Raw genomic sequence first — 23,413 nt, 5'->3', positions numbered from 1 at the left:
CTTTTTCTTTGCATATCAATATCATGAATTAGCATGTTCAAGCGATGTTGCTCAACAAATGTACAAAAAAGATAAAATAATGGATTAGCAAGTAATTTTTGGTTCTTAAGTACCTCTTTAACTTGCTTTGGCACTGTGTTGTATTAAGATTCCTGTCAGGAGTTCTTTCTAGGACCACTTGCAGAAAGCTATTAATCTGTTTAATGATATACAAATCCCATTACGATATTGTCCTCCTTCGATTTCACGACCTGTGTCACACAGTTTATGTATTGTTTCAATATTGAAACTGTCAAAGCCGTGCATGTACTCATAATAATCCATATCAGTTACCTTATCTTATGAGCATTCACCCCCTCTACTCACTCCCCATTTACACTACCTGGGTGTATTGTTTCCTGGAGAGCCCATGTGATTTGCTGTGCTGAGCTTAAGATTGTATTTCAGCCTGAGGCGCTAGTGTGGCCGTACATCTTGGGAGAGTGAGAATTAGCTCCACGGGGGGAGGCCAAACAAGTAACTGCCGACCAGTTCAAGTTCTAATCCTATTGAATGGCAGTAAGAGGTGAGAAACTCTACCGCACATAAAAAGACAGAGGCCTCATTTTACACACTCTGCTCAAAGATCTCAGCCTCCCACAGCCTGTCTACAATGGGAATTAATGGATTTGTGGCTTTCCACAGCAATGTTTGGCCTAAACACCTTAAGATTTGCATGAGAGCTTTTCATCAAGAAGCTGGAGTGCACGACTTGGTGCCCAATATAGCTTAACTGTACTGAGCAAAGGATTAACTAAACTTGTATAACGGTGTTTGACTTCCTTTGCCCGGCCTGACTCACAACGAGCCCACAACTAAGAGTGTGTTCCAACTCATTGTCACAATCTAACTGAGCTGTGTTTTCTGTATTTCTTGCTGCACAAAACAAAAGGGAAACATATCTGCATACAGATCAGTTTTTGCTTTCAAAATTAAATTAATCTGATGCTTATCTCCAGACGCCGTGCATCCAGGAAATGGTGGAGTTACAGCTGCAAAACAATTAAAACTAATTATGAGACTAATAAGAGCTTCAGGAATATTTCAAAAAGATTACATTTTGAATTTCTTCATCGAGACATTTGGACTAAGAGTTTGCTAACAAGTTGGAGAAATCTAGCCAGTGTTAAAACTATGACAAAAGATGTTATATTGTTTATATGCGACACTTCTAATACTTTTACTTTAATTAATATTATAGTTTAAATGCTGCTACAACTGTTACAACTGTAACTAATTTTAACTTCTGTAATAATATGGGGCGATCGTAGCTCAAGAGTTGGCAGTTCGTCTTGTAATCGGCAACAATGTAGCTTGCCATCACCAGGGTGTGGATGGGTGGATGACTGAAAGTAGTGTAAAGCGCTTTGGGGTCCACTGAGAGTAAGTAAAGCGCCATACAAATACAGGCCATTTACATTTACCATTTTTAAAACTGTCTGTCAATCTTATCCAATCGAGGCCCAGAAAAAGTGAAAACAACAACAAATGAAGCAAAAATCTTTTTCAATTGTAACTTATGAAGGTTGAACTTTAAACCTTTAAAATGAATATAATGTCTGCCAAAAAAGAAAAGTTAGAAAAACAGAAGACTGACAACTAGAAGTCATTAAAGACGTACACTGTAAAATATTTGGATAAAAAGAAGAGTTCAGAGAAATCATTAAAGCCCCAAATGACCGTGACATTTAAGTAAACTTCTGACCACAACTGTAACTTTTAAAATTGCTTCTGTGAGCGGGGTTCTCCACTGTGATGACTCTGTTGATTGTGCTACTCAAGGATATAAAAGCTCGATGCAGTGTGTCTTCATAACGCACGACTGGCACGCTAAAATGGTATCCAGGAGCTTATTATTTCCAGCTTATTAGCAACCTGAGAAAGCGCGTGTAGTTCTTGTACGAGTAAATTGATACTAAGTGGTGAGATTAACCCAGTGTTAAACTGACAAATTAGTTTTGGCTTTGTCTTTTATTCCATTCCATCCTCTACAAATGATAGAGTCTGAAAGGCAGAAAATATGATGAGTGAATGTGAGAAATGGGTGTTCTCTATGAAGAACACTGAAAACCTTTTGTACTTTAACATAAAAACATGTGTTGCGCATCAGTGAGGAATTAGCCTGAACAGTTCACAGGTGTACAGGTCCGGACGTATTCAAAGTTTCTGATTTGCCTTCAGGTGGTTAGACAAGTTGTTTTATTACCGATGCCAGCCAAGAGAAAACTGCTGTTAGGAGAAGTGAAAAGAAAAACAAATCTCTTCAAAATTCACCTCAAATGACTGAAATGTGGTTTATCAACTTTGCCAGTGTTCAGTCTTTGCCAAGACCTCATACAGTGCTGTGAAAAAAACTATTTCCCCCTATCTGATTTCTTATTTCTTGCATATTTGTCACTTTTACATGTTTCAAATAATCAAAAAAAAGTAATAATTGAATACAATGACAAAAATGATAACCCAATTTATTATTGTTAGTTACTATAAAATGCATAAAATTCTATTTTTTTAATGATTTAATGTATTGAGGACAAGCCCTGGCCCTTAGTTGTACCACCTTTGGCAGCAAGAACTGCAATCAGCCATTTGTGACAACTGTCAATGAGTCTTTCACGTAGGTTTGGAGGAATTTTCACCTGCTCTACTTCGGCCAACTCAGAATCATTTTAAATCAACCACATTGGAGCTAAAGCTCTGATCCATAACACCAGTGTGATGGAGTTTCAGGGCATGCATTGGTGGCCAAACATCAGTTGCAGCAAGTTATCCAGATCCTAGCCCTAGTCCATAACACCACATCTATGCTTGACTCTCAGTGTGATATTCTTTTTATGAAATGCTGTTTTAGTTTTACACCAGATGTTCATCTATTCATTCTTTCTTTAGCTTGAGCCTATCACAGCTGCCATACGCCAAGAGGTCTGGCACACCCTGAACAGCTCGTCAGTCTGTCACAGGGCTAACTCAGAGAGACATAACCATTCAACTCATATTCACATCTATGGACAATTTACTTAACCCTAAAAACTGTTTGTCTTTGGACTGTGGGAGGAAGCCAGAGTACCTGGAGACAGCCCACATTAGAAAGGCCCCAGCCTCGATTTGAACCCAAGACCGTCTTGCTGTGGGGCAATAATGCTAATCACCAGATACACCAGATGCATGGGACAGATATTTATGAGATGTAATGTGAGCCAAACAGCCAAACATCTCAAAATATTCAACTTTTGTCTTGTCAGTCCACAGAATATTTCCCCAAAAGTCCTAGGGATCATCAAGATGTTTTCTGGCAAATTTAAGACAAGTCTCTGTGTTTTTTATGGCCAGCAGTGGTTTTCACCTTGGAACTCTCCCATGGATGCCATTTTTGCCCAGTCTCTTTAGAACAGAATAGAATAGAATAGAATAGAAAACTTTATTTGTCAATTTCTTCAAATGTACTTGCCATACAAAGGAATTGAAATTACGTTTCACACTGTCCCATGCGTAGACATTGACAACAATAAAGTGCAGATGCACAACAAAAAAAAACAGCCCTAACAATAAGGTAATATTGAATAGGGACCTAAAAATAAATAAAATAAAGTGTTCCAACAGTGTTCTCTGGAAAATAGTATGCTAGTCTACTATATAATAATATAAATAATGCTAAAAGAAATACTAAAAATATGTAGCAGCAGGTGTGTGCAATTGCAATGCAGAGGTAGTTGTTTCCAGTCAGGAATGTTTTCCAGTTCTTGGTTCAGAGAGTGTTTTCTTGTTGGAGAGTGTGGGGGTGTGGGGGGTGGGGGGTGGGAGGGGTAGAGTCCAGTCTGTCTTCCTATACTTCTGCCAATCTGGTGATTCTGCTGGCTAGGAGCTGGGAGGGAAGAGAGTTCAGCAGTCTCACAGCCTGGTGGATGAAGCTGTTGGTGAGCCTGGTAGTGCGGGAGCGGAGACTTCTGTATCTCTTTCCAGAGGGCAGGAGGCTGAACAGACAGTGCGCGGGGTGGGTTGCATCGTTGACAATTGTGATGGCTTTGCGGGTGAGGCGAGTGGTGTAAATGTCTTGCAGGGAGGGGAGTGGTACACCAACTATCCTCTCAGCTGTTCTCACAATGCGTTGTAGAGCTTTCCTGTTATAGTCAGTGCAGCTACCGCCCCACACAGTGATGCAGCTGGAGAGGATACTTTCAATAACTTTACTGTTGTTGAATCATGAACACTGACCTAAACTGAGGCATTAAGGTCTCAGACATTGTTCTGGGTTCTTTTATGACCTCCTGGATGAGTCAACAATGTGCTCTTAGAGCGATTTTGGTAGACTGGCCACTCCTTTCCATTTGTGGATAATGGTTTCTACAAATTGTCATTTATCACAGTTAATTAATGATTTAACAAATTAATGAGTGAAGTCTTTATTTAAAAACTCCAATTTGTATTTATTTCTAATATTTGTTTGATGATCTGAAGCATTTAAATGTGACAGGTATAGGTAACTTTGTGAAAGTACTTTACCACAGTACTGTAAAGCACAAATACCATTCTGGTTTCAAACTGCTCAAAGTGGTTATCATAAAGTCTCTTTGCACCATTGTGGATAGACTGACTGATCAATGTAATGTGCACACAACTGCAGTCAGTGGGTGTTGGCTTCATACTCTGAAAACCTGTAATTTGTTGCTGAGAAGAGCTGTGACTCAAAGACTGTGAGCACTCAGCCAGACTGGTCATATTAGAGCATATGTTTCCATCGCTTTTGCATTGTCCAGAGATGTTAGTCCAACTGCTTACGTTTGTTTTCTGAAGAATGGTTCAAGGTCTGAGACAATTACATTTTCTTCCCTATGGAAAAGTTATTCTTTTATTTGTGTTGTTGTTTTGAGCCTAGCCAATTTTAGGACACTGGCAAGCAACCAGGAAATATAAAAATATCAAAGAAACTTCACTTTTGGACATCTAACACAGTGAAAGTCCCGTTCTGCTAAAATGTATCTAAACACCAGCAACATATAAAACATATTTCAGCTCCATATTAAGGATTAAATGATTCACGCAGGTGTTCGTTTAAGCTTCAGTGCCACATTCAGGTACGCACAACTGCACATTTCTTTCAGCGTTAACTTGAAGCTGTCCATGCATTAAATAACTTCTTACTTCATTCTTGACCTGCAGCTTTAATGTGCATTAATAAAGCGCAGCTGGGTGTGTCTGAAGCTGCTTTTCTGGTGTTGTGACTTCTTCGTCTGGGGTTGTCAAATCATTATTAAACAAACAAAGCCGCTTTACAGGCTTTATTAGGCCATAGCTCGTTGAAGTGATGTTTTACACTGTGTAAGTCAAACCTATGAATTTATAACAGAAAACAAAACTAGAAAAATAATTTTATCAGTGTTACCGTGTAAATCTTACAGGATGGTGATCTTGTGACAAAATTAACTCCTAAAGGGTTTTAAAATTTAATAAAGTAAGATAAAATGAGGCACTGCAGACTAATGAACAGCAGTATAAAAAATACAAGCTTTCAGTACGGCTGTGTTTATTAAGATAAAGATTTTCTTAATGACCATTATTTTATAACTCCAGATTTCAACCCAGTCACGAGGAGGCCACAAGCCAGTGTGCTCAAATAAATGAAGAGTGATGTGTAAGGAAGGGCAGCTGGCATAAAATCTTGGCCAAGCATGGGCCCGGGTTAACAACGACTACCTTTGATGGTGCTGGCCAGGAGGATGCTGGTGGAGAGTACTGAGCTCCTGTTTAATTAAGACAAAGGAAGAGAAACGGGAGCGCATGTTAGGAGGCAGTGGTAGTGAAGGAAAGATAGGAGTGTGGAGATGAGAGTAAGGACTTTAAATGTAAGGTCTATGACTGGTAAAGAGCTGCCAGGAAGAAAGGAAAGTGGAATACCGCAAAGAATAGTCATGTACGTGTTGAAGGAGGACACGCAAAGGGCTGGTATGATCATGCTCTAAGTGTTTACTTAGGTCAAGATCCCAGAGGACCTATATACCAAATTCTACGCAACTTATTTTTAAAACCACCCTCTGATGGCTATTAGAATGAATGCAGACAAAAGAAGTGTCTGCATTCATTTCACTTTTAATAAATGGAAGCTATGTCTATCTTTTACATACAGCCTATGGTGTCACTAAGTACCAGATAGTCAAAGCACAATGATCTGTTCTGGTAGCGCGTGATGACGCAGTGTGTTACTTTTTTTGTTAACTTGTATGGATGTGTGGTTTTAGTTTTATTTTATTTTATGGACCACCCATTATGAGTCTCATCTCTTGTAAATCTGCTTAAAAGTTCCAAACAGTCATATCAAAAAAGGGTAAGTGGATAAAAGATAAGTGGAGAGCTGAAAATATTTTTTTATTCCATTTGTAGATTATTTGTACATCATAATTGTTCCAATAACAAGGGGGAAAAGATGGGCTAAAAAATACTTATGTGATGGTGAATGTTTGTGTGATAAAGAACAGTTCAAAGCAATGTCAACTATTGGCTTGTTTATAAATGAAAGCATATCCCCATTTTATTATCATTTTTTCCATTTCTTCTTACTTTAAGATAGTAAAGGTTTATATATATATATATATATATATATATATATATATATATATATATATAATTATTTCAATTTAATAGGGCAACTTATATCCAACATTGTTTTTAAACAAAGCCGAGCTCTTCTCTCACAGATTTCCCAGTGCTCCCAGGGCTGTGAGTAAATCAGAGCAGCAATCAGGCAATGTGTTTTGACTGATATTAGGTTAATCAAAGCACACAGATGTGCGTTATGCAAAGCGTTTCTGCTAATTTACTTAATTGTTTGCTGAGGAATAAAGCCAGGAGAGGAAACACTTTATGTGATTAATTTGTAATTTCCAGTATGTGTCAGGACTACATGGGTGTTAATTCACAGTTTTGAGAAAGCACCATCTTTCATCACCTCCACGGAAGCCTGTGTGCCATATAAACTGAGTCTTAACATGTCAGCTAAAAGGAAATTTGTAACATCAAGTCACACCCAAAAGAAGTATAATATGTTCTCAGTGTGTAAGCTATGCCTTTATATTAACTCCAAGCACACGCTAAAACTTGAACATGGTATTTACTTGTGCTGACTACTCATTAATTTTGTCTTGCCTGCCACTTTGGACAAGACTGAATTCAACCAGCACCATCAGCAAAATTTTACACGATTTGTAGTTTGGTTAAAGCACAGATATAGGCAACAACTATTAAAGTGTTCATCAGCCTAAACTGTGCATTTCCTTAAGCATTGTAGCTAGTTTTAATCAAACTAAACTAAAATAGTGACCATTGTTGACTATGCCTGCTAAATACTAAATATTTTAGCATTGTTAGCATTCCATATGTTTGCAAATGGGATGAGTGAAGATACATGGCTTTAAATTTGACTGAAAATTCATAGTGCAGAATCCTGTGGGAACCAAGGGACTTTCTGTGCTGTGCATATTTTGTGCAACATTTTTGGGCTAAGACTCCTTGTTGACACAGTATTAGCAAAGATACTGCTGTAATGATTCTCTCACACTTGTACTGACTATGCTAATGTAGTGATAGGCTGCTCTCACACTCTAAAAGTTAGCCACTATCTTGACTACATACTTGAAGAGGTGTGAACACCAACCAATTTACAGCCAGTCAGAAGAAAATAGCAGGTTTAGCAACCCGTACCAGCTAGTTAGCTAAAAGAGGGAGACTTTTCAGTGATGTGTGGTGGTGCTGTTTGATGTTTATGCATGTTTTTTCTTTCATGCAGAAATAGGTTTGAAAAGTAAATGTTCACAAATGTGACAACTAGCACAACAATCATGATCAACTTCTAGAACTACTGCTTAGTTCCCAGCAGCCAAGAGTACAGCTTTTGTCCTACTGTAACAGAGACCAATTTAGGTTAAAAACGTTAAATCAGAGGAAGTTAAACTTACAAAAACATGCTGATATAAACTTCTGAAGTGCTGAGGAGGTTCACTGGGTGCTACGGTCACTGTAAAACTCCTTTACAGTTGGTTATACTACTTCTGGCAAGAGCTTTAGGCTTTTAAGATGCGGTTGAGATGTTGCGAAAACAATGAGGTCAAGTAGAGGACCTGAGATTATATTTAAATCATTTCTCTGTCTCTCTCACACTCTCTCTGCCATTACATCTCAGAAGCTGAATAATTTCCACGTTTATAACATCCCCATAAATCTATCACAGAGTGAAGTGAAAGTAACTACTGAAGAAACTGTGCAACAATAGGCACATTTATAGCGCCTTGTTTCTCTCCGCTCTGTTGGGAAGGGACTCACTGCATCACGCTTCTGATTAAAAGCATTAAGTCGATTCAGTTCAGTTTAATTCAATTCAATATAGTACCAATTTTGTACAGCTGCCTCAAAGTGCTTCAACGCAACAGCTCTGCAGGATAATTTTTTATTCTTTAGAGCTTCTGAATAGCTACAAAATTTTTAACAGTGAAAACAACTTGTATTTTAAAGATGAAGCTGACACTGATGTATGTGTCGCTTACCGTCTGTTGAACCTAGAGGCATCTCAGTCAAAAGTTTTTTGTTGTAAACATTTAATAAAAACAATGTTTGCATATTTTCAGCTGGTGGGATGGCAATGTGAATATATCTGTTTATATCTGGCCGACACAAAGCAACTATACAAGTTAAACATACTAGATAAGAGTCCGTTTTCACTGTGGAGGGTTAAGCCTAGGAAAAAGCCACTAATAACTTAACCTAGCTTACTATTGCTGTTAGGGAACTTGACCATTTGCTTTTAGGTGCCTAAACCTAACCCACAAATGAAAGCAAAAGTGAAAAAACAAGTGAAAAAAACAGATCACGTTAAAATTAATAAAAACGAGTGGACTCTGAAGTAAGACCCAAGAGGGAGCTTTAGTTTCCCAAACAATTCTTTATATGTTCTGATGGTTTGCCCTATTCTAAACTTCAAAAGTTAAAATACCTTCTAACATTCTGTTCATGATGGTGACTCGTTCCTATTATCTTTAAGAGAGTCCATGAATCATCATTGGTTACGTCCAGCAGGAACATCTTTGCCAGGTTCCTCACCTCCGAAAACTCAATTTTCATGGCTCTAAATTTAACTACAGCTACGGCAGGAAACGCACATTAGTGTTTTATAACAGAGTTTGAAATGTCTCAACTCTGACCAACTAAAACTTCTAAATGCTGCAGATGGAAGTGCCTCTTCTACATAATGAAGCACCATATTTGGAGAAACACATCCATGTGCCTAACACCAGGTGCTAAAACATGTGACTCAGTGCTCTTAGATGTTTTTACTGAATTATTATTTATTTGATGCACAAGAGGGAAAATTAGGCACACCATGCTGGGGGGGGGGGGCACATCCTTTTCAAGGATCACTGCCAAGGCACTCAGACCAAACAAAGCCACAGTAATTATTGTATATTTGAGTGTATCAAACATTGTTCCCTTAAACAGCATGGTAGATTTCTTTAAATCATTTTTGATTTCGTCTTCATCGTCCTTCTTCTTCCAGCAGAAAACACTTTGTAGTAAGTAACTAAGTATCACGTCTGTATGGATTATTGTAGGGTCTATCCTACAACATAAAGCACCTTGAGGCAACTGTTGTTGTCATGTGGCACTGTATAAATAAAAGTGAATTGAATTGAAGTGTTGAAATAAACTGTTGAAGTAAAACTAAAACTAGACCAGAAAAAAGGATGGCATGGGGATGAAGTGGTTAGCATACTGCAAGAAGGCTCTGGTTTCGAACCCCAAAGGAAGCCCTTGTGTGCCATTTGCATTTTGTGTGTGTGTGTGTGTGTGTGTGTGCGTGCGTCTATGTGGTATGGATTGACATTTGACCTGACGCTGTACCTGGGCTCCGGGGACATTTCAACTTTTTGCTGTGTATTCATGTGTCCCCCTAAAACATGACTTGTAAATGCATTTTTAAGTGTCTAAATAATAATTTTTTCTACTTCTTATGAGGTCATTATTTATCTTTTGACCTGTATTTGCTTAAACTGTAGTGTAAATTCATTTATTAAACTATAATTAAAAGATTTTCTGATTTTCTTAAAAGTCCACCTATACCCCTCACCTGATTTTTGTGTATTCCAATGTATTCCACAGCGACGTTTCGAGTTAGAGTGGATGTGTGTAAGTACTGCAATTTAATACACATTTTAAATACACACGGCCGGAAGTCATTGTGATTGGTAGGCTATATATATAGGCGGTACCTACAGGAAACGGCGCCACGACTTTGCGCGTGTGCCCTTTAACAAGTATATGTCGACGGCAATACGAAGACGGATTAAAAACACAAAGGTAAGCCTTTTTTAATGTAAAATGCACCATGACTTTAATACTATATGAAATTATAGGTGCACAGGCCTATATTAAACTGGTTTAATTTATGCTTTATGGACTGTTAGTTAGTCTTTGAAGAAGTAAAACGGCCTCAGCGTTTGTCATTGAGTAAATAAAATAGGGCTGACGACTAACCGCGTCAACGCGATAAAGCGGGCTAACCCGTGTTAGGATTTACTCGGTGTTAAAGCATTATTGTGGCTTAAACGTGTTAATGCCGACATCGCGACTAACGCGATTAACAATTAAACCAGCGCAGTCTGAGTCAAAATCCCTGATGTCGCTGTCAGCTAATTTCGGGCAGTTTGTAGTTTGTCCAATGTCTGTCCATTCTGCTGACAGCCCTAAAATAAAAGCAAGGGGTATAAGTGTATTTAGTCGTGTATTTATTTATATGCCTGAAGAAAAAACTTCTTACAGTTTTGATGCCTAAGCTTTCTCAGTACTTGTATCACTCTGCAGTCGCCATTACAGAAATGTCACATGTCGCCATTTTGAGAACTAGGCCTTTAACATTTTAAAAGAAGGCATAAATTAGGACTATGAATAAGTCAGCTGTGTTTATGCTGTAAACTACACTACTGCTAGTTCTGCTACTACTGATGATGATGACAATGATGACGATAATCGTAATACTTTATATGCTTTGGTAATACAGGCAATCAAAACGTACAGGAGAACATGCGAAGGAGACGCATTCCTCCACGGGAGGATGCAGTCTGTCATGTTTCTGCTGGAAGGGACAAACTGGGACTTGATATCCACTACATAAATGCCTTCAAAGGTAAGTTGGTCTTTAGTTTGGATTAGATTTGGAGTTTGTCACTTTGTCATTTGTCACTCACTTGGTATGCCTCTGCAATTCAGGTCGGGGCATTTTCACGACTGTTCCATTCCAAAAAGGAGACTTCCTTTTGGAATACAGAGGTAAACTCATAACAAAAGAAGAATGTGAGCGGAGACACAGAGTTTATCATGACAGCCTGAAGGTGTTCATGTTTGAATTCAAGTTTGATGGAAAACTCTGGTGGTGCGTATTATATCAGTGTAGTTTGATTAAGATTAAATTACACATTGCTTTTGATTTATGAAAAAAAAGCTTCCTAACAAAAACTAGTTAAGCTAATACTTTTTTGCCTAACCCTACAGTGTGGATGCATCTCAAGAAGATGGGTCATTAGGCAGACTTGTCAACGACAACCACATCAGTCCAAGTGCTAAGATGAAAATATTAAATATCAATGGAAAGCCCCATCTATGCTTATTTGCAAGCAGAGACATAAGTCCAGGCGAAGAAATAGACTACAATTATGGTGACTCGGATTGGCCCTGGAGATGCAAGGTATTTCTACAATTGTACTTTTTGGAACTGATAAATTGCATACCGTAAGCCATTTTTACATTTGTACCTACTCAAATTGGCTTAACGTGACTTAGGGCATCTAGTTTTCCACTGAAATTGAGTATCACCTACTGTGCCTGGGGTCACTATAGCAATGCAGCCGAGCATCCAGTGATATAAATGCCACAGCAAGCATGGACGTCAAGGTGATAAAATGCCTGCTGCTCAGTCTATACTTTAGTGTTCAATTCAGGGATCACGCTGTTAATTTTGGTCGCCATTTCAATGATGGCTTGGATTTTCATGAAGGAGGCGCACTCATAACTTATCGAGTGACACCATTGACCAGCCACCTGGTGGCATTCAGTCGGTCTATGTCAAATTTTGTAATCACTTTGGATCACTTGGAACCTTGGTGCAGTAGTTACTGAAAAACTACATGATACTATAACCTACAGGAAAAACAGGGGTAGGTACTAATGGAAAACAGGCAATTGTGATGGCTGCCACATCAAAGCCATCTAAAAGCACTAAAAAAATATCAGCAGGTATGCAGAAATAAAAAATGGCTTTCGGTTTCTAAATTTTAACAGTGATTGATGTTTAATGTGATTCTAGCCTCTTTAGTTAGATTCAGTTTAAATTTTGTCCCTCGAAGATAAATGGGCCCTAGTGATAGTTCGTTGCTGCTACAGGTGATTGTTTTACTCCTTTAGCAATGGCTTAAAAAAGATTAAAGAAATCACACGGACTATTTTTCTCTTAATCATAGGACCTTAAATTCTCTATACATGACAATGAATATTTTAAAGACATTAGCTTGAAACTTATCTTTCTCATACAGTTTATTTAATGTTTCAAAAGCCTCTTCAAAAATGCACTGTATTTTCATTTTCTATCTGTTACACACGAAGACTGAGACCAGCCAGATTCAGAAGACTGTGAGCTGCCTAAAGCCGCAACCAAACAGCTTTCCAAACAATGATCTGGACCTGAAACATCCAGAGCCTGAAAGGATAAATATAATCCAGTATACCACTTAATGAACTAATAATTTAATCTATCATCATTCTTTATGGATGCTGTGTGTGTGTGTTTGGCAGTCACCTGGGTGTGATGTGATTTACATGGACCTTGGCTTGCAGGTCCTTTTCATTGTTTCAAAGTGCAAGTCTGGATAACATCTGAGTGTGTGTGTGTGTGTGTGTGTGTTAACCACCCAGATGTGACTTAGGAGGACCACACTGTTATTGGGGGACTCCGTCAAAGTTTGCTTCATGGTGACATCACTCTGGTTTTAGGAGGGGTCTTCTCGTATTTTTTGACAGTTTGACCTACAGCATGCAGAACTGACTGCATGTGCTTTGTTTCTATGTGGAAATGGTTTGAAACTCAGGCTTGAACATTAAGATAGATAGTACTATACAACTTCTTAACTTGTTTTAGGCACTTTTTACTGCTGTAGTGCATGGGTTCTCTCTGGCTGTGTACTCTGGCTTCTTCCCACAGTCCAAAGATGTAGCTTATGGGGTTAGGTTAACTGGTGATTCAAAACTGCCCTTTGGTGTGAATGCAAATGCTTGTCCGTCCATGTTAGACTGGTGATCTGTCCTGGTTGTACTGCCCTATGGTAGCTGGTATAGGCCCCAAACCTGCTACCCCACAATCCTGATAAGGATAAGTGGAAGAGGATGGATGATTGCAAAGGAATCAGTTGTTAATTGGAGTGACAGGCTGTCGCAGGGTATCACATTGACAGACTCTACCACACTCACACCTATGGGCAATTTAGAATTACCAGTCCAGCAAACCCCACTAACTGGATGTCTTTGGGCGGAAGCTGTAGTTGCCAGATACAACTCGGGTGAGAGGCATTGTACACCCATCATATTTGGAATAGGTTCCAGCCGCAAGGATAAGCAAATAAGGAAGGATTGTTTTTTTTATTTTGTTTTTTTACTCTGACCCACCTCACACAGATAAGAATTTATGTGCCATTTTTAAGAAGCTGCAGTGTTTTAACTCAATTTGCTATTCTAGATAACAATAAAGTGAGAGAATCAATTCCCCTAGTCCAAGTAAAATGGTTCCAGTAGAAAAAAAGCGAAGAGGTCGATTGCGTTCAAATTTTATACTGGGATGAAGTGTATTAGTTGATATCTGCAACTGAATTGAAAACACCTCACCTTTCCAACTGTCCAAAACAAATAAATGTTGCAATATTTTGCTAACAGTGTCACAATCATCGTCTGGTGTGCACAACAATATCATCTTTGGACAAGTGCATTCAGTGTGTGGGACCGGTTTCCTCCCTCAAGTGGCTTGGCTATAAGTGCAAAGATGAGACATTTAGTGAATAGGTACAGTATACAGTAAAAAGCATTAATAGAGTTCAACAAGTTAAGACTAGCTGAAATGAACACTGCTCCCTTTTTAATCAGTGGGTGGTCACGTCTAATTAAAGAAATGTAGTATTACCTCATTGGTGCAGGACCTTGTAAAAATGGTATACTTGGGATTGTCCTCAATTCCCCATTCCATAACATAAACTGCTCAAAATAATAAAGGGAACACTTAAACAATGCGATGTAACTCCAAGTCAGTCACACTTCTGTGAAATCAAACTGTTCACTTAGGAAGTAACACTGACAACCAGTTTCACATGCTGTTTTGCAAATAGAGTAGACAACAAGTGGAAATTATAGTCAATTCACCATAATAAAGGACTGGTTCTGCAGGTGGTGACCACAGACCACTTCTCAGCACCTATGCTTTCTGGCTGATGTTATGGTCACTTTTGAATGCTGGCGGTGACTTCATTTTAGTGGTAGCATGAGACAGTCTACAACCCACACAAGTGGCTCAGGTAGTGCAGCTCATCTAGCGTAGCACATCAATGTGAGCTGTGGCAAGAAGGTTTGCTGTGTCTGTTAGTGTAGTGTCCAGAGCATGGAGGTGCTACCTGGATGTGGAGTAGGCCATAGGAGGGCAACAACCCAGCAGCAGGACCGCTACCTCCACCTTTGTGCAAGGAGGAACAAGAGGAGCCCTGCAAAATGACCTCAAACAGGCCACAAATGTGCCTCTGTCTGCTCAAATGGTCAGAAACTGACTTCATGAGGGTTGCTTGAGGGTCCAGCGTCCACAGGTGGGATTGAGCTTGCAGCCCAACACCATGCAGGATGTTTGGCATTTGCCAGAAAACGCAAAGTTTGGCAACTTCGGCACTGGCACCCTATGCTCCTCACAGCTGAAAGGAGGTTCAAACTGAGCACGTGACAGTCTGGAGATGCCGTGGGGAACGTTCTGCTGCCTGCAACATCCTCCAGCATGATCATATTGGCAGTGGGTCAGTAATGGTGTGGGGTGGCATTTCTGTGCCTGCCAGAGAGCCTGACTGTCATTGGGTAACAAGATGAGATCCTCGGACCCTTTGTGAGACCACATGCTGGTGCGTTTGGCCCTAGGGTCCACCTAATGCGAGACGACACTGGACCTCATGTGGCTGGAGTATGTCAGCAGTTCCTCCATGACAAAGGCATTGATGCTATGGACTGGCCCGCCTGTTCCCCAGACCTGAATCCAATTGAGCACATCTGGGACATCATGTCTCACTCCATCCACCACAAACTGTCCAGGGGTTGGCAGATGCTTTAGTCCGGGTCTTGGAGGAGATCCTTCAGGAGACCGTCCGCCACCTCATCCCGAGCATGCCCAGGCATTGTAGGGAAGTCATACAGGCATCTGGAGGCCACACACATTCAACTACACACTTTCATGCCATTCAACTACCTAAAGAACAAAGTATTTAATAAGAATAATTCATTCATTCACATCTGGGATGTCCTTTTTTTTGGGGGGGGGGGGGGGGATTAGCAGTGTATGTGTAGTCATTAAAATATCCTTAAGTGTGAACAGTTTTTTTTTTTTTTTTTGTTTTTGTTTTTTGTTTTTTTTCAGCATTTGACATTACTGCAATGCTTTGACAAAAAACTACTTCACTTAAATAGAACTGCAAAGCTAAATTAAGTCTATCAAAATGTGTTTCAGTTTGTTTAGGGGTCTGGCACAAATCCTGCCTTGCAAAATTGGCAAATCAGAATTGTCACCAGTCAACACAGGTGTGTATCCCATTCATATTTGGCTTGACTTTTTTTCAGTTTATTTTTTACCCATCTAAAGTATTGATCAATTAAAATAACTTTTATTCTTACATTCCAGAAAGAAGAAATTTCTGAATATTCAGGGGAGGATGGATTGCCACATTCAGTTCTGGATCAAATATCAAGCGATGATGATGGCAACCACAGCATATCAGAAGAAGAATATGTGCCAGATTCAGAGTCATATGATGAAGATTCAGATGAAGACATCTCATTATTGCCAAGCACATCAAAAGGTCTGCTATGCCAAGATGACATCTCCAAAGCGCATGAACAATCAGATTCAACGAATTTAATCCACAACTTGACAAAGGACAAGCCAGAAGATAAAAGTGAGCTTTGCGAAACTGAATCAGAAAAAATGACTTTAAGTAAAAGAAATTACTGCTATTTTTGTGGCAAACCACAAGCTAAAATTTCCCGCCACCTGAAAACGCACAAAACGGCTCCTGATGTTGTGCATGCATTTTCCCTGCCTAGAGACTCAAACGAGCGTAAAAGCCTGTTAGAGAAATTGAGAAATAAGGGAAATTTTAAGCATAATGCTGCAGTTTTGCATGGTGGAGTGGGACCACTGAAAGTGAAGAGAAGACCCAAGATTAAAGCAGTAGAGGGAAAGTTTGCTCATTGCTTTTATTGTCAAGGGATGCATGTTCGCAAGGATCTTTGGAGACATGTCCGCAGATGTCCTAACAAACCAAAAGATGACACGGATAAAGAACCTGGAAGAACCAAAGTACTCGGCCTGGCTTTAACTCTGGAGTCTCAGTGTTATCCGCAGGTGTCAAGTGGAGTGTGGAAGGTTCTTGCTGTTATGAAACAAGATGAGATTGCCTCAGCTGTGCGAAATGACTTTACTGTTATTCAGTTTGCCCAGTCCCTCTACAATAAACATGGACAAGACCCTACAAAGTATGATTATATACGACAGAAGCTTCGTGAAGCGGGACGTTTGTTGTGTCTGCGTACAGAATTCTCAGTGCATAACATGGAAGAAGCTATTAAGCCTGCTAACTTCCAGAGAGTTGTGCAAGCAGTAAAGAAAGTTTCAGGTTTTGATGAAGAGACACTGTCATACAAAACTCCAAGCCTTGCGCTGAAACTGGGACATACACTGCATAAAATGTCTGACATTATCCATTGTCGTGCCCTCATGACAGAGGATGAAGCCCTAATCAAGTCCACTGATGCGTTCAAGAAGTTGTATGTCTCCAAATGGTCCGAGATGGTGTCTCACCGTGCCTTGAACACATTGAGTGAGGCAAAGTTTAACAAGCCATCAACATTGCCCTTTACAGAAGATGTTCGGATTCTCCATCACTACCTTCAAAAATCTGCAGAAAGTGCCTTTTGCAGCTTGGAGAACGAAGCCACAGCTCAGAATTATGCCCAACTTGCACAAGTTACACTCTCACAAATCATTGTGTTCAATCGAAGACGTTCTGGAGAGGTTTCAAAGATGCGCCTCAAAAGTTTTCTTGAAAGAGACAAAACGGCACTCCACACAGATGTTGCCATGGGGCTCTCAGAAATGGAACAGAGACTCTGTAACTATTTCTGTAGAATAGAAATAATGGGAAAAAGGGACAGAAATGTTCCAGTTCTTCTAACACCAAGCATGCTGGATGCTCTGTCACTACTGGTTAGTAGGAGGCCTGACTGTGGTATTTGTGCCACTAATATCTACCTCTTTGCAAGACCCCGATCAATGAGTCATTACAGAGGAATGGACTCCTTGCGTGTTCATGCACACCAGTGTGGAGCAAAGCAGCCTGAGTATCTAAGATCGACACATCTCAGAAAACATGTTGCCACACTCTCACAAATCCTTAATTTGAAAAACAACGAACTTGATCAGGTTGCAGATTTCCTGGGTCATGATATCCGCGTTCACCGCGAATTCTACAGATTACCAGTTCCCACAACACAGCTGGCCAAGAGTTCCAAACTGCTTTTAACACTGGAAAAAGGACATCTTTCCCAGATCCAGGGGAAATCACTGGATGAGATCGAAATTGAAGGTTTGTATTGAAAGGAGCAAATATTAGGGCAGTAGTTGAATATTATGCTTTATCAACAGAATTAAAACCTAAAAGCACAGACCATTCTGTTAAATGTCCATGATTTAAGGTTCTTGAAGTCTATTGTTTCATCACTTTGCAACATTTGGCAAACTGCAGAGTGGTGGCCTTAAATAGTAAAACTATGTACTATAATTTCCAGTATTTGTTCTGTATTTTGTCATATCTTGTTGTTAATGTGAGGTTTTTGGGGGGTTTGTGTTTGGTTTTTTTGTTTTTGTTTTTTTCCCACAATTTCTCAGATGAAATTGCATTAAGTGATGCTGAAACAAAGGACAGTGAGAGTGAATCAGATGATGATGACACAGCACTCACAATGTCGGCGTGTGGCACCAGTGAGCCTGTACATGCAGTAGCTGATTCCACAAACACAGCGCAGCTCCAAGACACTGTAGATTGTGGTAAGTTACCACTAGCTTGGTTTCTGTGGATAAAATGTTTGTTACAAATATTAAAACTTAATCAAACTGTGTAATCAGCAGATGAAGGACCACTCACAATGCCTGCAGCAAGTGAGACTGCTGCTCCCTCTGAAGGTAAGGGGTGCAGTTGGTTCTCTAAGCTTATGGACACGTTCTTTGTAATTTCGTTGCAATTCTGTCTCTGTACACCACCACAATGGATTTTAAAATCAAACAATATCCATATGTGTTAAAGTAGACTTCCTGCTTTAATTCTAGGGATTTGACGGAATCATCACATCACAGCCATTATGCGTAGTCTATTATTCTCAGAAGCTCAAGGGTAATTGTATAGCTGACAAACAATTTAATGACTGGGTGAGGCCTGTCTACAGACTACTTCATGTGACATACTATGGTGCTTGCATGATGCATTCTCATTATCCAGGTAAGTAAGTAAAAAGGTTGATTCTGAACGTAGTTTTTTCAGTGGGAGAAATGTTTTGTCACTTAGATGTTTGTGCTTTAAGGTTCTTGAAGTCTATTGTTTCATCACTTTGCAACATATGGCAAACTGCAGAGTGGTGGCAAAAAGTCACTTGGATGAGTGACAAAATGTTTCTCCCACTGAAAACGCTACGTCCAGATTAACAGAATCAACGTTTTGGGATTTACTTACCTGGATGATTGAGCATGCATCAGGAGACTTTTATTCAACTTTTTATTCAGTCTTTTATTCACAGTGGAACACTAAATGTTGTCTCATTTTAGAAATTTGATAAATTTTCAAAGAGAATTTTAGCTCGTTTTGATATTGATGGTAGCAACACATTTCAGAAGTTAGGACAGGGTAGCATCCATTCTTTTAACAAGCAAATGTTTTTTGGTTTTTTTGTTTGGTTTTTTGTTTGTTTTAACTACTACTACTTTATGTCTTCCAGATAAAAATGCTGCTCAATCCCACAATTCCCGAAGAGCTCCCAAAAACATGTGGTCCAAGGCTGAGGTTGCTGCAGTGATGAGGCATTTTAAAGACCACATAAACGAAGGGAAACTGGCCACCAAGAATGAATGCAGTCATTGCAAATTGGTAGAAGATCCGGTGTTGGCAGGAAGAACAGTTCAAAACATAAGAGATTTTGTAAGAAACAGAGGATTAACTGCAAAAAGGCAGACAAAAATGAACTAAAATAACTGTTTAGCCAGATGTGGTTTTACATCTTGGTCAGATTGCCGAATTGTTGTTAAAACTGACTTATTGTGCAGCAGGCTGCCTCACTGATGTTCTGTTTAAAGAAAAAGTTCTTGTTAATTACAGAAGTAGTTTGTATTTCATAATTTTTACATTTAATTTATTTAGGTTTTTTTTTTTTTGACAGGTTCTTATTTTAATATTTTTTGACAGGTTATATTTAAAATAAAAAATTATAAATGCATATTTTCTCCCCTTAATATTTACCTTTAAACTATTAAAATTCATTTTAAATGTTTTTAATTTTTCTGTTTTCTATATTTTTATATTTCTGTGGGAAGCGTGGGCATTTTTGTCCATAGATTTCTTTTTTATTTATGGTTAAAATTAATGTTCAGATCCAAGAACACTAATAAAATGATGTTCCAGTAATCCTGTGTCCTGTCAGATGTGTATTCATGGTAATGATGAGCTATTTAAAAATTACATCATTGTCCCTTTAAAGACCCAATATTGTTTTGTTTTTTTTTTTGGTTTTTTTTGGACCTCATAAAACACATCGTTGTCAAGTGGACAATGTCTCCAGAAAACACAATAGTCTGGTTGGTGTGTATCAGTGTATCTAGACTTCTATAGGGAGTGTATGAGGCCTGAAGTGACCCAAATTTTTTTCAGATTTTTTCGAACACTTTAACCTCGCTCCCTTGGCTCTAAGTCCTTTGAAAACGGTAGTCCACTTAAACCACCACCGGGCGGATTGACGTAGTATAGTCCCTCCATACCACATAGACCCGTGTGTGTGTGTGTGTGTGTGTGTGTTTCTTCTGGGCAATCCAGTTTCATCTCACAGTTCAAAATCATGTATGTTAGGCTAAAAGTGTCTTCTAAATTGACTAAAGACTAAAGAACTGTATGAATGTAAATGTGACTTCTAATCTAAAGCACCTTGAATGATCAGTAAGACTAAACAACCATTTTATATGCATTTTAAGTCCAATCCAGTGCAAGGAATCAAACTAAAATGAAACTTATTTGAAAACAAAAAAATTCAAACTTAAAAATGTGTTTTTATTTATTTTTATTTTTTTTGGGAGGGGGGGTATTTATGTTTTTTGTTTTGTTTTTTTTAATTTAATCTGTCACCCCATCTGCAGTTTCAGCACATTTGACTTTGAGATAAAAACAGTCACAATACTAAGACTGACGAGTTTTATATATTATCACAATCGTAACACTGCCGTATCTGTGGCATTTGCACTCAGGCTGTTTGACTAACACATTCTGTGCATGCCATTTAAAAGTCAATTATGGGTTTCTCCAGTGTTGACAAAGGGGAACAGTGAACTCCAAAGAAAGACATCTAATCTCTCACCTCTCACTTGAGGTTCCTAGTAACAGTATTTCTGGACAGTACCGGTTCCTGCATACTTCAGATTCCACAGACATCAAAAGCTTTAGTGGTATTTTCTTCTTGCTGTTTCCCTGGTTTTATTTTAACTAGGGGAAATTTGGTGACAGCAATCTCCCCCTCTGCAGACATGTGCTGTGCTCCGGTTAGGACTCCACTGTAATGGAAGACTTTGGTTGACTACAAGAAGAGAATACTTCTTGTTGTGACAGCCTTTCTTTGTATATACTTCAGACCTATTCAGCACATCGATGAGCTTTTTTTCCTCCTCTGAAGTGTGAGACCATTTATTGGGCTTTGAAGAGTGTATTCAGCCTTTCTTGTGGCGACTACGCTCATTTCTTATAGACTAAAAAGGAGCACTGAATGCGGTGGGAGAGTGTTCAAGTGTTTATACCCACACATCCTCCCCTGGGCGTTCTTACAGTCGAAGCAGCTACATCTATTTCAAAAGCTTATGTAAGGCAAATCGTGGCCACAGAGCCAAGTCCCATCAAACCTGTGGGGGTGCCCAGTGGATGAATAACATTTGAGAGAGGAGATGGTGAATATGTTTGACCTTTTGCGAGGCACACACAGAGGGCCTGCCTTCTGAGCTCTCTGGGGCATTAACCTTATCTTAGAGTCGTATAATAGCCTATTGACTGCTGCCCATTATCTATCCTGTGGCTCAAAGTTCAATTGTTGCTAATGTATTTTTTTTCTCTGGGAGAACTTTTTGGTACAACCTGACACTGCATGGATTAAAGGTACACGTCCAAAAGCACTCGTAATTTGTTTCAATTTTAAGAAATACCTCTGTATAAAAGTTGGGTAACTGTTGTAATCATTTAAACAATGCAATAGACTTTTAAAGATCTTTCTCTGAATTTAAAAGATGAATTAATAAAAAAGTACATTCTAAGATTTTAGTGCTGTCCTCCAACAACCAACTGAATCCTGATTAAAAAATAGGACAAAAAACAGAGAAGTGCATGGCAAAAGTAAACACAGAACTTTAACACTGACACTGGAAGCCCATGCACATGTAATGTTACACTACTGACTGACTTGTGGCTCGCAGTAGTGAGTTATTTTAGCTGTGTGTGCAGTCTACTCTGAGTCATGTTCTCTTGACATTTAATTGGATGTTAGTTTGGTCACGTTATATTATCTGTAACATTAGAAAATACCTGTTATGCATAACCTTGGATTCATCATTAATTGTGTTTTTATAGAATGTAAATCCCAGAGCTGGGTTGTGCCAGCTGAGTTTCCCTTGAGGATAAAGAACTGTTTCACTTGATAAGCACTCTATAATTGCCTCATCTTGCCCAAAACCCCTAATCTGTCAGACACTCCACATACTGTAAATACAATGTCTCCTATTATTGGATCAAATATCCAGGTTTGCAGTTCAAATTTAGGAAAATAAAGAGTTCGTCCTACATCCCACTTATTAGAGCATATTTTTCTCATGTTTGGTTTCCATACAGAAAGTTTTTCAATCCCAAATGAAAAAGTAAGAAAAATACATAAAATATTGAAACTTGAATTCCTTAAATCCAGAACATGCTGTAATATATTTTTTAATTCCTTATGCACAAAGCAAAAAATCAAGAAAAATTGAATTTAATAAAGAAAACCTTAAATGTAAAAAGGCATAAACCTAGAGGATGAGACGATGACCAATTTTACATTGACATAATCCATGAGGCGTTTTTATCCCATTAAAGACGTCATACTACTGCATTGCTAATGATCAATAACGCTTTGACATTATTGCCAGAGCTGACTAGTCATCTCATGCATCTGAAGTTGAATCTTAATTGACTGCTTTGTGTTTGCAGAGGAGTCCTCCGGAGACCGAATCTCCAGCTGAGACCCACCAAACCCGGCACTAGTTTCTGTGTGTAAACAGAGGCCTATTAAAATGATGACCTATTATATTTAGTATTTCCAAATTAGATGCATCACCTTTGGCAATTTAACAACTGGTAGCAATTTAAGCATGAGTAAAATATTGGAAGGACAGGTAATACATATAAATATGTATTATATGTATACATACAGGACCAATAAACACGCTCTCTTCTAGAAAAATGGTATTCAGCATTCCCCCGGTTATGAAGCTTCGATGTTTTGAACACTGTGCATTTTTTGTTTGGACTAATTTCGTGCTGGATTACAAATCAATCAGGGAACATAACCATTCCATTCCCTACAATTCAATATCATATGATGAAAGAATAAACAGCACTCAAAAAATATTCACATTAATTTTTAATTACCTTATTGAATCCTAGTTAAGCAAAAAACTTACCCTCTAAAGGCAAGTGAAAAAACAAATCTGTATGGATTCTTTAAATACTGAATATTGAATGCAGGAGTACTCATAGCATAAATGTTAGCCCAGCTTCAGTCAGTGTTC

General features: G+C 38.8%; 2 protein-coding genes across 2 annotated transcripts; both read left to right on the top strand.

Annotated features, from left to right (window-relative positions):
* The first annotated feature begins 11,097 nt into the window (after positions 1-11,097).
* LOC146383073 (histone-lysine N-methyltransferase set-1-like) lies at positions 11,098-14,118 on the top strand. Its single transcript, XM_084936769.1, has 4 exons — positions 11,098-11,200; positions 11,284-11,446; positions 11,566-11,758; positions 13,993-14,118. The coding sequence occupies exons 1-4, from the start codon at positions 11,098-11,100 to the stop codon at positions 14,116-14,118; spliced, it is 585 nt and encodes a 194-aa protein (XP_084792895.1).
* A 2,803-nt stretch (positions 14,119-16,921) lies between these two features.
* Positions 16,922-22,864, top strand: LOC146383072 (uncharacterized). The gene is made up of 4 exons (XM_084936767.1): positions 16,922-17,942; positions 18,245-18,403; positions 18,485-18,538; positions 22,833-22,864. Exons 1-4 carry the CDS (start codon positions 17,045-17,047, stop codon positions 22,862-22,864), a joined length of 1,143 nt encoding a protein of 380 aa, XP_084792893.1. The 5' UTR covers positions 16,922-17,044.
* Positions 22,865-23,413: the final 549 nt, after the last annotated feature.

Source organism: Perissodus microlepis, chromosome 7 (assembly GCF_051167445.1).
Source record: "Perissodus microlepis isolate ML-2025 ecotype Zambia chromosome 7, ASM5116744v1, whole genome shotgun sequence".
NCBI classification, from domain to species: Eukaryota; Metazoa; Chordata; class Actinopteri; order Cichliformes; family Cichlidae; genus Perissodus; species Perissodus microlepis.
This window is presented reverse-complemented; position numbering and strand designations above follow the sequence as displayed.